This window comes from Saccoglossus kowalevskii, chromosome 19 (genome assembly GCF_978046115.1).
Source record: "Saccoglossus kowalevskii chromosome 19, keSacKowa6.1, whole genome shotgun sequence".
Classification (NCBI taxonomy): domain Eukaryota; kingdom Metazoa; phylum Hemichordata; class Enteropneusta; family Harrimaniidae; genus Saccoglossus; species Saccoglossus kowalevskii.
The window spans coordinates 29,999,953-30,018,211 of record NC_140659.1 but is presented as its reverse complement, the minus strand read 5'-3'; the positions used below and the strand labels follow the sequence as shown (position 1 = coordinate 30,018,211).

Genomic DNA, 18,259 nt, shown 5'->3' with positions numbered 1-18,259 from the left:
ATACACAGATTAGTACTCACCATAGTTGTTTCGATACATAGATTAGTGGTCACCATAGTTGTTTTCATATACAGATTAGTGGTCACCATAGTTGTTTCCATACATAGATTAGTGGTCGCCATAGTTGTTTCCATACACAGATTAGTACTCACCATAGTTGTTTCCATATACAGATTAGTGGTCACCATAGTTGTTTTCATATACAGATTAGTGGTCACCATAGTTGTTTCCATACATAGATTAGTGGTCGCCATAGTTGTTTCCATACACAGATTAGTACTCACCATAGTTGTTTCCATATACAGATTAGTGGTCACCATAGTTGTTTTCATATACAGATTAGTGGTCACCATAGTTGTTTCCATACATAGATTAGTGGTCGCCATAGTTGTTTCCATACACAGATTAGTACTCACCATAGTTGTTTCAATACGCAGATTAGTGGTCACCATAGTTGTTTTCATATACAGATTAGTGGTCACCATAGTTGTTTCCATACATAGATTAGTGGTCGCCATAGTTGTTTCCATACACAGATTAGTACTCACCATAGTTGTTTCCATATACAGATTAGTGGTCACCATAGTTGTTTCCATACATAGATTAGTGGTCACCATAGTTGTTTCCATACACAGATTAGTGGTCACCATAGTTGTTTCCATATACAGATTAGTGGTCACCATAGTTGTTTCCATACACAGATTAGTGGTCACCATAGTTGTTTCCATACATAGATTAGTGGTCACCATAGTTGTTTCCATACACAGATTAGTGGTCACCATAGTTGTTTCCATACACAGATTAGTGGTCACCATAGTTGTTTCCATACATAGATTAGTACTCACCATAGTTGTTTCCATACACAGATTAGTGGTCACCATAGTTGTTTCCATACACAGATTAGTACTCACCATAGTTGTTTCCATACACAGATTAGTGGTCACCATAGTTGTTTCCATATACAGATTAGTGGTCACCATAGTTGTTTCCATACACAGATTAGTGGTCACCATAGTTGTTTCCATACACAGATTAGTGGTCACCATAGTTGTTTCCATACATAGATTAGTACTCACCATAGTTGTTTCCATACATAGATTAGTGGTCACCATAGTTGTTTTCATATGCAGATTAGTGGTCACCATAGTTGTTTTCATATACAGATTAGTGGTCACCATAGTTGTTTCCATACATAGATTAGTGGTCACCATAGTTGTTTCCATACACAGATTAGTACTCACCATAGTTGTTTCCATACACAGATTAGTGGTCACCATAGTTATTTTCATACACAGATTAGTGGTCACCATAGTTGTTTCCATACATAGATTAGTGGTCACCATAGTTATTTTCATACACAGATTAGTGGTCACCATAGTTGTTTTCATACACAGATTAGTGGTCACCATAGTTGTTTCCATACACAGATTAGTGGTCACCATAGTTGTTTTCATATACAGATTAGTGGTCACCATAGTTGTTTCCATACACAGATTAGTGGTCACCATAGTTGTTTCCATACACAGATTAGTGGTCACCATAGTTGTTTTTATATGCAGATTAGTGGTCACCATAGTTGTTTCCATACACAGATTAGTGGTCACCATAGTTGTTTCCATACACAGATTAGTGGTCACCATAGTTGTTTCCATACATAGATTAGTACTCACCATAGTTGTTTCCATACATAGATTAGTGGTCACCATAGTTGTTTTCATATGCAGATTAGTGGTCACCATAGTTGTTTCCATACATAGATTAGTACTCACCATAGTTGTTTCCATACACAGATTAGTGGTCACCATAGTTGTTTCCATACACAGATTAGTGGTCGCCATAGTTGTTTCCATACATATATTAGTGGTCACCATAGTTGTTTCCATACATAGATTAGTGGTCACCATAGTTGTTTCCATACACAGATTAGTGGTCACCATAGTTGTTTCCATACACAGATTAGTACTCACCATAGTTGTTTCCATACACAGATTAGTGGTCACCATAGTTGTTTTCATACACAGATTAGTGGTCACCATAGTTGTTTCCATACACAGATTAGTGGTCACCATAGTTGTTTTCATATACAGATTAGTGGTCACCATAGTTGTTTCCATACACAGATTAGTGGTCACCATAGTTGTTTCCATACACAGATTAGTGGTCACCATAGTTGTTTTTATATGCAGATTAGTGGTCACCATAGTTGTTTTCATACACAGATTAGTGGTCACCATAGTTGTTTCCATACATAGATTAGTACTCACCATAGTTGTTTCCATACACAGATTAGTGGTCACCATAGTTGTTTTTATATGCAGATTAGTGGTCACCATAGTTGTTTTCATACACAGATTAGTGGTCACCATAGTTGTTTCCGTACATAGATTAGTGGTCACCATAGTTGTTTCCATACATAGATTAGTGGTCACCATAGTTGTTTCCATACATAGATTAGTGGTCACCATAGTTGTTTCCATACATAGATTAGTGGTCACCATAGTTGTTTCCATACATAGATTAGTGGTCACCATAGTTGTTTCGATACACAGATTAGTGGTCACCATAGTTGTTTCCATACATAGATTAGTGGTCACCATAGTTGTTTCCATACATAGATTAGTGGTCACCATAGTTGTTTCCATACATAGATTAGTGGTCACCATAGTTGTTTCCATACATAGATTAGTGGTCACCATAGTTGTTTCCATACATAGATTAGTGGTCACCATAGTTGTTTTCATACACAGATTAGTGGTCGCCATAGTTGTTCTCATACACAGATTAGTGGTCACCATAGTTGTTTCCATACATAGATTAGTGGTCACCATAGTTGTTTCCATACATAGATTAGTGGTCACCATAGTTGTTTCCATACACAGATTAGTGGTCGCCATAGTTGTTTCCATGCGAAGATTGCTCACCACATATGTTTCCATACACAGAATAGTACCCACCACAATCTCTTTTTCATATTCATATTTATAACACCCACAGTTTCATTTCGCACCTATGTACATTAGTATTTCCAGGTTCGAACCATACATTTTGTATTGGTCAGTGCCTATACTTCTACTCTGAGGAGGAATTGTTGTGGGGATAGGTTCGTCATGTTATCGGTGTAATACACTGATGGTCAGCATAGTGTACACTCTCACTCAGTAAGGGCACTGTCTGTTCAAATATGTGCTGGAGCTTACGGCAACTCAGTGTCCCCGATTTAAAGGAAGCGATGCTTTGGCTTCCTGTATCCAATATTCACATTATCCGTGTGTGTGATAAAAACAAACAAAATAATGATATTCATCTAATAATACATATTTATTAATACACTTAAATTAATGTACAGTTAAAAGGTAAAGTCAAATTGTACATCTAACAACTTATCGCCGCCATTATCATGAACATCACATTCGCAGAGCATCCTTCATCAGTTGCGCCCTCTGTCGAGTCGGTATGGTTATTACAAGTCGTAACCTACCAATAGAGGGCGAAATTCGCGCGGCTTGTACAGGCCTCGCACAAAAGTTGGAATTTGTATTCTGAGTGTAACTCTCCATTCTTGCTTTTCAAACTTGTTTGTTGAACAAAGTACATTTTTATAGAGATCTTAGTAAACACTAATTGTACTAGTTTGTTAATTTGGATTAATTTAAAGTACTATGGAGGTAATGATATTTTAAAAGAAAAATTTGTAATACCTATTTCACTTCAAGTTCAACACTCATACTGTTAAAGGTTTAGAACACACAACGTCCTGATTCTGTGATGTGAATATGCATTTGGGTGAATCTCAATGTTGTATGTTATAAATACCTATTGACATACAATTTTCGGGTAACGTCATATATTTGTATTCCTCTTTAAAATATGCGAGTCACCAATCACATCAATTTGCGCTTGGCCTATGTTCTACGGAGGAAACACACATATGCTGTTGCCTGCATGGTAAGTCAATATGTGTATACATTTGCACATTTAATATGACAATTACACGCTAAAAGCAAACGCTTGGTAATAAATACAGCACTACTATATATATCTAATATATCTAGTGATTTTACACGCATATATAATGTATATTCCCATTTCAGTTAAGTCTATTTTGGTCAATAATGCTCAAAACATTAAACAATAATAATATTCGTTGTGTTAGTGAATATTAATTACTGTAATAACAAATTATAGCGTATGGCATTAGCAACAAAAACATTCCTGGTGAATAACACACTTAAACTATCTAATAAGGTAGAACCACAAACAGATACCACTAATATGGATCGAAAGATCGATCCTTTATAATAATGTAGTATGGGAAAGTATAAACCCACATATGTGGTTCAGAATAATCTTCACTTCTGTTTCCCGATCACATAGCGCTACGAAAATTTACACAATGAAAAAAAGACATCTAACTTTATTAACTCCTCTGGCGGCAGATTTTTTCGACAAACTTTAGGTGTAACATTTTGCAAATTTTATATATTTTTACTTCTTTTTAAAGTTTAGACCAAGTGGACATAATTTCACAGATTAAAATTTTACGTTTTGAAAGGTTACAAACGTCAATATGGCGCGAAAAGAGTTAATGTATTGTGTTATGATACAATTGTGACGATGCTAGACGCCAACTATTATAGTACATTATAACAGTGAACTGAAGTTCGGTTTAGTATCGAACAAAACTGACCGTTTAATCCCATAATTTTCAACTATGTATGCATTTATGTCACATTTCTATATAACCGACATTTCAATTTAAGTTATTTCGCTACCAATAAAAGAAAAATTGATCACGGTAAATTATTCAGAAATTGTTATACATGTAAGACATTCATATTTAGTATTACGGAGAAAGAATGACGTGTTTTCAAGAAACCATATGTAAAATAATCTAAAAAGCGGCCATTTTGGAGAATTTTCCATAGGGATTCATGTAAACACATTATTTCATGGATAACTTATACTAATATTCAAAATTCGCCATTTCTCATCTCGGCCATATGTAGCTTCAGAGCACTACATACCATTTCTAAGCATCAGTCTCCGAAATATGGTGGAATGTTTCTGTCATAGAAACCAAATAAACTACTCAAAAATAAGCATTTTTGATCAATTTGCAAGTTCCTTTCGTGGAAAAATTAGTTTGGTAATATATAATGTTTTATTTTGAACATTAAACTAATCCAACCCTCAACCTGAATTTAGAGAATTTACGTTTTTCTAAACTTTAATAAGTGCACTTTACTATTATACTTTTTTAAATATAATCGTTCATATAATATGTAATATTTGATTTATTATACCATATCCCCGGGTGCCACACGGGATTACTGTACTGCAAATCGTTTCTATGCACAAAACTCAATATCATATTTCTAAATATAAGTTCATAATTTGTGACCATATTAGGGCATATAAGCTCTGCAATAGCATTATTTTCAATATTAGTATACTAAACAAAGCATTATTTTCAATATTAGTATACTAAACAATTAACATACCTATTTTAAATTGATAGCATTTCAAAAAATAAAGCATGATTCACCCCATTTGTTCACACATAAAATATTTTATAATTTTGTTACCGAGACTGGTAAATTTCTATTAAGTATTATGTTCAATAAATAAGTAATGTATACTATTGTTGCAACCATGCATAACGGTAATTATTCAAGGGTCTACACGATTTTTCGAAATTCTAGTGTCCCATGTCTAATTTCCATATAATTGCTAACCGTCACGTCACAAACTCTACCATTGAAACATATTTTTTTCTCGATAGCGAGTATTATTATTCAGCTCAGTGACTGTTATTAAAATTATTAACTCTAAAAATTGTTGTTTTACATTCACTGCATGTGATTATGTCTTATGCAGACTTTGACGATTTAGCAAAATATTATATTTCCCGTAATTAGCAACTTAATTTAAAACGAACGTTTTCTCGAACAAAATATATCACCGACCTCACTCTAACATTGTCAACACTCAGATTTGTATTAATTGTGGGTAGTTTTATCTCTCTAAATAAATAAATAAGCCCAACTCAAAACTGAAGTAAGTAACTGCTACAAACCAATTATAACTTTATAATAAGGTTTTAAATATATATATCATAACAAGCACATGTAAATGACAGGAGATTAGCCGTTCATATTCTTATAGATTCCAACTATTATCCATCTACTAATTATATAAACGGATCACTGTAATTAGTACATAGGCGGAAAGTTCCATAGAAAAAAGTATATTTACAATTATACCGAAACTGTTTTTGAAATGTTGTTTTCACCTTGTTCACACATTTGAAAATCGATGTATTCACAATAGTCATGTCTCAGAGACGTCATTTCCCAGTGACACTGTGAGCACGCAATACACTTGGTTTGTAATGTTATATCACGTGATCACAAATAACTAATAATTGGTGGCATTCTAACCCTGATTTCCAACAATGTGTGTAAGTGATGCAGTCGTGAAAACTAATGACCTCAATCAACACTAATATAAACTTTCATAAATTATAAATTTATAACCTTGATACCCATGCAAACTTTAAAATTATTTTCTCGTATTTTCTATTTTACACATCAAACCATGGAGGTATAAACTGTTTATACCTCCATGATCAAACTGTCTTATTTGAGGAAATAACGCAGATATAAACAAACGTACATCACGTGAGAAAATGGTCACATTATAAACTGTGGTTAATCATACAAGTGCCGTAACCATCACGTAGCCATGCTCTCAATAATTAGTACTACGGGTGTCTTGAACTGGCCAATGGGCATTCTAGTATGACGTAACCTGGTTATGACGTGGTATGTGAAATAACTTTGAGTATGCGACTTATGTACTACAACCTAAACTACGCGTACTCGCAACTGCAATATGATTGGGCGAAATTCCATAATTCGCGACAGTTGTGGTACATTTTTTTAAAGATCACTGTCACCAGATGCTAACGGGCATAGATGCCGCAACCAGCACGTGGTCACGTCGTGACATGGTGTACGTTTGTTTGTTTCTTGGCTTATTAAATGTGAGACTGTAACTCGAATCTGAACCTGAGTCAGGATATTCTTATCTTCTTAGGTTTCTTCATTTTCTAACTGCTTTTTGGGTTGTGATGTGACGGTCATATAAGTGTCGATACCATGACCCAACCAGGCACTCTCCGTGTGGTGGAATTCATCAAACCCTGCGTAGTTGGTGAAGACATTATCAAAGCTGCGATCTTTGTTGAATAACAAAAACACCTTCTTCCACTTGTCCAAGTCAGGGTATAACTCCTTGACACGATGTGCGGTCAAAAAATTGTTCTTCGCCCAATGTGGTCGAGCCCTGTATTTCTCAAACAGGAAATTCTCCAACGATCGGTGGTATTCATCAACTGCATAAGCCCCAGGTAAAAATGGCACCTAAAGTGTGAATATTTTGCTACGTAATTTAAAAGCGTAGAAATAACCAACAAACAAGTCACAATTCCATCAATAGCATCACACATCATTTTGTCCTGCTAATTACTTATTCGTGTTCGACTCGGAATAAAAGTGCAAATGATAAAAACGATCTTTTTAAATAATGTTAAAATAATAGTTTATTGGCGTCACTGGAGCTGGTGTAAATCAGAGAAAAATAAAACTCGCATACATCTGTATTGCCTGATTTAGACGTATTTCCGCGCTTTTTTTCTATTGTAAAACGACTCAGTCACAACAAATGATCAAACACACACACACACACACAATGAGTACAGGGCACAGTGTATTAAAAAATCGCTGATTACACGTATTGATGAAAATGTAATACATCCTACCTCGATATAGCAGTACTCATCGCACGTTGTACCGTCCGGTCTGTTTCTATTGGCTGGGCTCAGGTACAAATCATCCGCCTTCACAAAACGTACGTAGATCGGCAGAAGACTGTACATTGCGTGTTCTCCTGCATAAAACTGTGCCATTTTGATGACGTTAGCCAATGCGTTTTCTAAATTCTCCAATGGAATACAGTACTCAGCGGTCTTTACGCTAATTAGAACAAACGTAATTAAAGGTTTGAATGTGAATTTTAATCAAAATAGACTGAATATGACCAAATATGGTGAAGTTTATCATCTTACAATGACCTTCTTGGTTCCACATTTGAACCCTTATGCAAATTGATTGATAGAAACTTACTGAATATTTCCATTGGTGAAGGTTAGTACGTTGTACCACTTGTGAATATACGGCAACTTCCGGGCAAAGTTGTTTAAACCAAAGTCTGTTATTATTGGTATGCATGAAGTACAGCAACACTGTGCACAATGCTGCAAAAATGCTGCCGAACAGTCCGTCTATAAATAGAATTAGAAGAGAGACATATCCCATAATATAACCACACATTTCTAGTAGTGTCTACGCAATTTTCAGAATTTGGCGGGAATTCATATCGAACAGTTAAATCGCAACGTAACCCAGTGCGCGTTCTATAGAACACGGCACATCGGGAACTATGGTCGGGGACGATAACGCCGTGACCGTCACGCACGACGTGTTTAAAGGGTGGTAGTCGTCGCGCCACGCATACGTGAGACTGTTGCGCAGATCAACGAGTACAAACCGAGATGTTACCACGCTTTAATAAGGTATTCCAGGTGATTGGAAAGTATCGAAGGAGTCACCAGCGGTAATTAGTGCGCCCAGGTTAAACATCATACTTGTGATTTCCATTAGAAGAACGCATTGGATTGTGGGAAAATCAATGTTTATCAACACAAATGTTGCACATGCGCAGGGCGACGACTGCCGTCCTTTAATGTGGGTTCCATAGCGTATGAAATAAATCACCTGTCAAATAACAGTGAAATAGGTGAATATGAATTATGATGCCATTGGCAACAAGCAGGATACACAGAAATCTTTGTACTCACCTGTACAGCCTGACAGGCCGACTTGCCGCGGCAACCAGTGCAACAAACTCCACATTGAAGATCAATACAGTGATCGCATTGACAACAACCATGGTATTCGACCTCTTCCCCTGCTAAGAACACGCCCTTCACATAATTACGCTTATTGCAACACCGTTTCCTAGGAAACGGATTGACGAAGAAGGAAAAGTATTTCCCATTATGAGTATACATTTCTTTAATTTCCTTCGGGATCCGGAACTCTTCTACATATTCACCAGGCCGTGGGCAGTCGATGGTGAAAATTTGTCTGGTCTCTTCGATGTTGAACATTGTCGTGCATTCGAAGGTTACCGAGTAGATCACCCCCAGCGAACCTATCCCGACGGCGACAGCATTGAACACGTCGCTGCTGACGAGCTCTATAACAGGATCACCATATGAAGCACCATTTACTCTGTCTTCCACAACACTGAATTCCTCGTCTGTTTCACCTTCCTCGGGTTTTCTCACTTTTAATTGGATTCCCCCAGCAATGATTATGTGAAATCCATACACGAAGTTAGACTATAACAATTAAGAACATAACTATTAGAAAAATAACCTTGATCGGTCAAAATGTAGGTGTAAATTTTGTTTTCTCCAGTCTAGTTACATAGATCAGTGGAATAATAAATGCGATGATGAGAAAGCAAAGAACGCTATTTGAGAAGCAAAAACGTGTCTATTTACAGTCAAATTAATGTACTGTCCATACTAAAAGTGTGGTTCATTCAGTAAGTTGCTTTCTGGCTATTAGCACTCAGATATCTAACTCAGTGAAGACCCTTATTTCATTTCTACTTTGAAATCAAGTTTAACGCTAAAAATATGCAAACCCTGATACGTTAAATAATTGCACTATGTTATTAATACAAACAAATACACGATCACTACACACGGGAAAACTCGTTACTACTCGGGTCTAAACAAAACAATGTGAAAGGTATGATATACAAACAATAACCCCGTTGTGAAACAAAACTTATATCATCATTTGGTCTCACGAAAACGATTATTGTTAAATTAAAGCGCGGTGGTCGTCGCGCAGCGCGTGTTCGAATTTCATGTGAATAAACAAAGTATTTTACACGCGTTGTATACGTCGCTGTGAGTCCCATATCGAACAGTACGCGGCACGACGAAATTAACCAAACAACATAGTATACTGTTTTGGTGTTTGGGTCCATACAAGATATTTATATTTATAAATGTATAACGTTGACGTATTTTATTTACATTAAAGCGGGGAAGTCGTCACCTGCGCATGCGTCAGATGACCCTAGCGTGTCATTGTTTACGAACAAGCGTCTACCCATGAGCCTTTGCGTTTTTAGTGTGTGTTGTCATCGTCGCTTGGGACTGAATTCCCGCGCGTGCGCAGGTGACGGCCCTCCCGCTTTAACACAGTTGCCCGATACAAAAAAAAAGAAAAAAAGAAAAGATTTTTAGGTCCTACACTATTTGTTGAGTCGCATTTGTGTGTAAGTGGATTAATCTAAATGCTTATAATTGTTATCCATTCCAGTTTTATTTATACGTGATCAATTTAGGCATTACACTATTTTGCTAACTTGCCATTGTTTTGGTTCCAATCATAGATCCATGTGTCGATGTGCTGACAATACCGGCTACAGTCTGTCCAGCGTAGTTTCCCATAGCCGGGAAGGCAAGGCCATGATTCTTGTCCAACTCTCGAATGAAGCTGTGCACTGTCTTTCCACCTTGCACGGTAACGTGGAACACGGATAGGTCTGATTCAGACTGCCTCACATCTAATATGCGTTCAAGGTCAGTCATATCTGCATATATACATCATGATTTGTGTTACTAATTATTAACACCAGAACTATGACCAGACAATGTGCAGTTTAGTTTTAATCATTGACAAATTTATAATAGAATTTATTTGTCAGTATAGATCGAGAACATGCGTTAGCAGATTAATGTGCCTTTTGGTAGAATATCGATTTGATCTCGTTCTTTCAGAGCATTTTATTATATAGAATTATGTGGTACTTTTATTGTTTATTATCAATATCATATGCTGACAGAATTACGCATGTTTTCGAACCATAATGCCTGGCCACCCAATTTGTAAGAGAATATTGGGAGACTTACCAATCAAAATGTCCCTTACGCTGGTTAATTTAGACCACGATGACCCGCTGCCTACTGCACGAACCCGCAAACCATTTTGGTGTGCAAATCTCAATACGGCGGCTATTTGATCATGAGCGTTCATTCCTAATTCGTGTTCCTCCATTTCTAGAACCATACCTAATGGACATTGATTGAAAGATATTATCGTGAAATTATTGTCTGTGACATAAGTTGAGTTCAGCGTATGAAAGGTTACTAATAAGTGTTCACATAATATATATATATATATATATATATATATATATATATATATATATATATATATATATATATATATATATATATATATATATATATATATATATATATATATATATATAACTAGCGTATGAAATGATTTTTCTCTAAAGTAGAAGCCTACTCATCAATGAAAATACTCAGCATTTATTCATTTTACAATAAATTCAATACTCCAGGTCAATATTAGGCCTAATTTTCGAAAGAATTATGTTTTAATTTCAGTAGATAGTTGCCATTTTAGTAGTATTATAGGTTTATATGGCAGAGATGTTATGTCATATCTTAAATTTTTGCACAATGTATTTGCACAAGAACCCTTTTGCAAGGAAGAGCCTAACACTAATTCATTGTACACGGAGGCAAACACGTCGTGTTGTTGTAGCCATCAATTCATGAAACTTCGCATGAAACACATAAATTATCTGCAACAATGATAACAAATGTGCAGTATTGTAGTTATACTGTAGAAGGCAAAGTGTTTTGTTACGATACGATACAATACAATACAATAAACTGGAGTGGACTAAGGCTGCATGTCCCATTTTCCAGTTATCATTGATTTATTGTCTCTATAGTGACACACAATAATACATTTGTCTTTGTTTTATGTTGTGATTTTATCCCAATCTGATGTTCATGTGCTAAATGTAGTAGAATATACTACCTTGTAGGAGTGGTTTCTTTGTGACTTTGTTTGAAGGCTTAATATATCCTACCATGGGCTGCACAGTCTCCGTCCCATCATAATTGTAAAATGGTCTTTTATGACCATAGGTACAACACCGAATACATGGCCAGAAACACTGGTTGTACTGTCTCAGCCCAAAACAGCAGTCCACACACGAACATGAATTCCCCATTGTTGATCACTGCAATAACGCCAGGTTAACTACAATAACAAATATGAGTCATATAAGTATGTTACAACGGTGAATATATAAGTCTGCTTCCTTGTTTTATATTTATATTCTCACAGAAAATGTGGCTATGTATAGACTTTTTGAACAAAATACCACACGCAAATAACAAGCAATGCAAGCAAGCACAGTCAATAATTCAAACAATCCTATAATTGTTCAATTATTTCACTTCATGTGCTTATAGCTCATTTATGATCGATTATGTTTTACTTAACATTTACAGACTACCAGGTAAAACTAAATATATATATATATACACTTAACTCAAGATTCATTAAAGTATGGGTCTGAAATTTGGGCTTGTGAATTATCAAATGATGCCAACAACTTGGAACAGGTGTGTAATCAGTGCTATTGTTTTGGGTGTTAGCAAAGTGACCCCAACCATAGGCACCAGGGGTGAATTAGGCAGAATTCCTAAAAGATTGAAAGCCTCAATCTCTCAAATTAAATATTGGTATAGAATGTGCACTTTGTCTGGTAACAATATCCTTAAGGCTGCTTTAAATAAAACGGTAAAATCACAGTCAACATGGATTAAGCATGTAGACAACATATTAGGGGAACATGATGTTAGAAAAATTGAAGAAAAATAGTAAGGATGGTGAAAGGAATAAATTGAGGACTTACTGCTTATTTAAAGAACATTTTGAGTTAAAATTATCTGAAAAATATAAATACATTTGTCGCATACGACTTATTTACCACTCCCGTGTCACTGAGAATGTTCTAGAACCGTACTGTGTCTGGGTGGAATATTCTATATTTCTTTTTAGGAACTGGTTGAATAGGTAATAGAACACTGTAGGAGGCAATAGAAGGTAATGGAACATTCTAGAAATTTGTAGTAAGTGCCAGACTCATTATGTATGTTGACGTAATGGTCTATTTATAGACAGTGTGGGTATATATAGGGGAGGTGTTCAGCACTGAGATCAGATCGAAGATCTCGTTGAATTGTATTGGAGTTTAAGTATCTAGTTATTGGAGTAGTGGAGTTTTACCGCGTTATTGTACTTGATGTTTGCAGAGTATAATAATACCAGTACCAGTTGAAACCTCATCTGTTGGCTCCGTGTTCGTATTTTATCATCGCCGCCAGGGAAGTCTTTCTGTTACTGTTGCCATTTTGGTATTTGAACCATCACACCTGTACTATACCAATTACGGTAATATTACGTTGCGTGTGACAACATTCAACCTTCGAAAAATGTTAAAGATGTAACATAAAGCTTTTTATCCTTAAATGTCTTTCCTTTAAAAGTGAAAGAAGATTGTGGTCTCAAGTCTAATTTACCAGATGATATTTTTCTTGAGGTAATGACAAATGCAAAAGCCCTTCACTATACCTTAAAGATACTATCTATAAATCCCCTGATTACAAGTTGCGAGAATATTGAAGTTATTATTTTGACATTCCTTCAGCTCTTTTTTCAATTTTATTGCATTTGTTTATTTATGTCTTGTTATCCCCTTTACCTTCAAATCCCCTGATGATCAAGTTGTGTAATAAAGTTATTATTATTATTAAAGAGATAAGAGTTTTGCCAAAATGACGAGTTTCTTGAGGTAAACAAAGAGTTTCTAAAAAAACATTTAATTTATTTAATTGAATGACATACGTTGTACCAAAGTGTTTTCCACGATACGTGTGTTATATAATGTAATCATATATCAATTATGAAAATTGACTTTGTTGCTATATCTCTAGGTGTTATTTCCTATTCCCGCTACGTGTATTACTGGCTTTTCAAACACCATGTTTTGCTCACTCGCCTAATCGAATCAGGATGATTGTAGTCAGTTTTATAGTACGCGACGAAACAACTAACCAAATCGTCGAAGCAATGGTGAAGATTAGTGGTTAAAATCACACTTTCTACGTTGGTGGTCTCCCAGTTGTTGCAAGCATGTAAGACTGGGTTGACTTTGGGCAAGTGACGCCCGCAAGGTAATGTTACTGGTGCAGATCGGACAGCGCTGAGCAAACGGTTTTAGGGCCGTGGTCGTCACATCACGCATGAGGACTTTTGCGTTGATAAACATCGCTTTACCCACCGAGTTGAATGCACTCTTCTAATGGAAATTAAAAGTATGAATTTTGGCCTGGGCGCGTCGTGCACTAATTAGCACAGGCTACTATTTCGATAACCTTCCAATAACCAAACCAAGGAAATTATCTAATCAAAGCTTGGTAATGTCTAGATCTGTACTCATTGGTCTGCGCAACAGTCAAAGAAGCCGTCTTTGTTCATATGAGAACCCAGTCTCGTGCATGCGTGGAGCAAAGACAGTCGTCCTAAGCCTGCCACAATACAGTAGACGCCCGATTGAAAATTGACTTGTGATTGAAAATTAAATTGTTGTAAGGTTGTGTGTAAGAATATTCAGGTAATCAGTTATGTTCGATATATGCAGTTCGTCAAAGTACATAGACAGACAGCGAGTATATGTAGCGGGGCTGCATCCAGACAAAATTTCCGAACTGTCTAAAACTCCAAACAACTGACGCTTTCTTAACTTCAAGCTAAATTTCGAACTGACAATAAATTAATCACTAACATGAGAGGACTCGGCCTCATGAAATTGGACTGACATTGTTCTCCTAGACCGGCCACATTCCTAAATGAATTTATTATCGGGTCAGATATGATATTCATGCCTTTTTTCAACTGGAAAGTATATCCATGTTGTATGACTTACTGAGCATGTTACTAAATATATGGGCAATGCATTGTTGAAAAACTTTTCGTTGTATCTAATAGAAAACTATTATCAAGAAACTCAAAATTTCGATATACAAAGTACTAATTTTACTATAGAAAGCAGTGCAAAATGCATATTTTGGCCAATTTTTATGACATTTGGAAAATAGATCTCCGGAACAATTGTTCATGTCAATAATATGATTTTTTCATTTCATGCTCTCTAAGAAAAATTAAAAGATATTAATAAGAAATAGGCATTTTACCATACAGACCAAAGCATTTACCTGACGCACAAACTAAGCTCGGCATTTTTTTTTATTTAAATGGGTAATATTAATAAACACAAACCTCAAACTTGTTTGAGGATATAAACTACTCGAGACATTGCTACTGTTCGAAACACTACAACTAGAGTAGGTGGAAGCGCCTGTCTCATCCCGACCGGTTACCTAATGTCCAAATGTACCGAAGCTACAGCACGTGGCACGTTGTTTGTATGTACTGTGGATTAGCGTATTAAGTCGGTGTGGAAACTGGATAGATCGGGTAATAGGGTACATGCATGGTGTTGACATTTGTCACCAAACTGCCTGTACCCCTGGTTACATAATATTAGATCATTGTCAATGAAAGATGGATCATTGTTTTCTGCTGCATGTAGATATTCTTTCCTTTGACACACATTTGAAATAGAAATCTTGGCTGCTGGAATAATACATTTAACTTTGCTAACGGATGATGTACACTGGTTAAAGATATCTAAAATATAATTTTAACATCTCACAATGACAATGAAGATTGAATGCTGTCACAGTACTAGTGCTCTTCAGAAACAACAGGTGGTACATTTTCCGTAAAGCCATCGTTAGAATTAAATCTTGAATTCATATATTCTGCTTTCCAAAGCTAGTAAATGTTTATTCTGTTGCAAGAATATATTTGGTGGTGGTCGGTTGCGCTATATGCTATCGGTGACAATGGCGCTAGCCACGGCTGCAGTATTTTCAGAAGGAACACGAAATCTGCGCTGATTGCAAGATACACATGGATAATGTGCTTTACTCAAGTTAACTAACCTTGGATCATCATTTCCACAGTCATAATACATGTGTGCACAACATGTTGTCGATTTCATTAATTGTAATATAATATTGCACCATATTTTCAAACTAGTGGTACTCAGTAAATTAAACGTCAACAATTTTCTTTTTTTTGTGTCATTTTTGCTATCAAATAAAACTGTACATAAATATGCTCCAAAATAGATGTTAAACCTGTGACGTACAGAGAAATAAATAGAGAGGTAGCTGACTCACTGACTTACAAAGTAGAGGATAAACTGCCGGAAAACAAATTTGTGTTCGAATCGACATTCAATATCCAGCTAACTAGGTGCTTCTTGCATATCTATTTTACTCCATACCACAAAGGTATTTGGTTCAGGATTGCGCAGATTAAAAACTCATATAAATACACACGAAATATGCAAATAATTATCATTGGAATAACATTTTAAAACAAAAATTACCAGCATTTTACTGATATTGATCATTTGTCCTTTTAATTTTTGTTTTCATAATGTGAGCATACATAGCATATTAGCATATCAAAGCCTGAGAATAAATAAATAAAACAAAAAGTATTCGAATATGATTGATAATCAGGCACTGATGGGACGTGATACAAAAAAATGTTTTCATGATTCCTAATAGGAATCTAAACAGTCCTGTAGTTCAATACACTTTAGGAATAAATAAAAGCTGTTTTCGTGTGTTCTTGGTTGCACCAATACCTCCAATAGTATAATTATTTTTACGGATATCGAGAGGCAAAATGGGTGGTGTCATACCAATGCAAGCTGAGATATGTTTCCGTGTGCGTTGGTTGGGATCGAAAGTGTGCGTGTGTGTGCGAGTGTTATACACAACGTGCGCAATACAACTGATAGACAAATGTACCCAGTGACGCGATTTCTCGGTTGGTCAAAGCATGACCAAGGTAGAATTTGATACAAATTGACAACGAATAAGATGCTCTCTGATTGGTCTGACTGATAGATGATAGTAGCCAATCAGGCACAATCTTGTGAAGAGCTGCGCATTACCTCTGATAGTCAACGACTGATTGCATCACGTTGTCGGTATGTGGCGTAGTCGAATGCCGTGTTGATATCGTCACTTAATGTATATGTTCATTCTAGATAGATTTGTTCTTGAACAGTCAATTTTGAATGTTGATTCAAAAATAACCTAAGTAGCCAACATTACATTTAGTAAACTCTTTAGATAGAAACGCCAACAACAAGATGGTGGCAATATTAATGCATAGCTGGATCAATGTATTGCTACAGAATATTGAAAATAAAGACGGTCGGTCAATTAATAAACATAACGTGCATTAAACATTACAATACACGAAAAAAATAAAATAGTTTCAAATTGAAAAAATCAAAAATAATGTCTATTATAATTTCTCGTAGGCAGCTGGTATCGCAATGTTATACATAGAAATGTTATTAGAGGTTCGTATCTTGTTATACGACAGTTTTCAGTATTTTAAGGTAAATACTGTCATGTTTCTGCTATGTCAGTCTATCCGGAAACCAATTCTTATTTCACGACATATGCTTTAGTATTGTATGTAAAATGTCTGTTTGTTTGCAGCATCCGTTGGTATTACCTACGTCATCAAGCCATGGTGGATGTCGACGATGCTATCTAGCAAAAATATGCTTATAGCGACAATTGCTGTTGTGATTTATGTAACTATCCCGTGTAAATCTCATTAGTATGTCTATGTTGAAATATGTATGGTGAATCAATAAAATAATGTGAAAACACTGATACTTACATCAAAGTACAAAATACGCACCACATCGCCACATACTGTCAGCGCGAATCGGTATGCCGTTTTTATAAATTTAACCCAGAGACCCGCATCTTTCACAAAACGAAAACGTCGATATAGATGGTTTTAAGTAGCCTGGATTAATAAAAAAAACACGCGAATTTCAGGGAGGGGGCATTTTTGTTTATCGTCCTGTCAAATCAATTGTTTTAGGACGGGGGGGGGGGGATAAGACAGCAAATAAAAGAAACTCGTACGCGCTTCTAGACATGATACAATGATTTGATATCGACATGAAACGTCATGAAAGAAGCCAGTTATATTGGCCCTTAGTGACGTCATTATATTATTGCGTTTTCTAAATTTGTAAACATAAATCACCTCATAGTTCAATAATCCTAACATTTTAGTATATTAGTGAATGAACGTATTTGTTTAGTTTG

The 18,259-nt window shown here is 35.8% G+C and overlaps 1 protein-coding gene across 3 annotated transcripts; it reads right to left on the bottom strand.

The window, feature by feature from the left end:
- Positions 1 to 3,299: 3,299 nt before the first annotated feature.
- On the bottom strand, positions 3,300 to 17,934 carry LOC100366811 (uncharacterized). Of its 3 annotated transcripts, none has more exons than XM_085494089.1 (8): positions 17,820 to 17,934; positions 12,006 to 12,230; positions 11,060 to 11,218; positions 10,517 to 10,740; positions 8,921 to 9,466; positions 8,187 to 8,344; positions 7,823 to 8,036; positions 3,300 to 7,424 (listed from the first exon to the last, which is right to left on the bottom strand). In XM_085494089.1, exons 2-8 carry the CDS (start codon positions 12,199 to 12,201, stop codon positions 7,095 to 7,097), a joined length of 1,827 nt encoding a protein of 608 aa, XP_085350215.1. In that variant the 5' UTR covers positions 12,202 to 12,230; positions 17,820 to 17,934; the 3' UTR covers positions 3,300 to 7,094. The 3 variants fall into 3 exon arrangements, with proteins under 3 accessions (XP_085350215.1, XP_085350217.1, XP_085350216.1); XM_085494091.1 differs by lacking the exon at positions 17,820 to 17,934 and adding an exon at positions 17,074 to 17,101; XM_085494090.1 differs by lacking the exon at positions 17,820 to 17,934 and adding an exon at positions 16,046 to 16,168.
- Positions 17,935 to 18,259: the final 325 nt, after the last annotated feature.

Coding starts and splice junctions, on each gene's coding strand:
- LOC100366811 (XM_085494089.1), bottom strand. CDS start 12,201: ATGGGGAATTCATGTTCGTGTGTGGACTGCTGTTTTGGGCTGAGACAG. Junction 11,219..12,005: donor AAAGAAACCACTCCTACAAG/GTAGTATATTCT, acceptor AATGTCCATTAG/GTATGGTTCTAGAAATGGAG. Junction 8,345..8,920: donor CGGCCTGTCAGGCTGTACAG/GTGAGTACAAAG, acceptor TTCTATTTATAG/ACGGACTGTTCGGCAGCATT.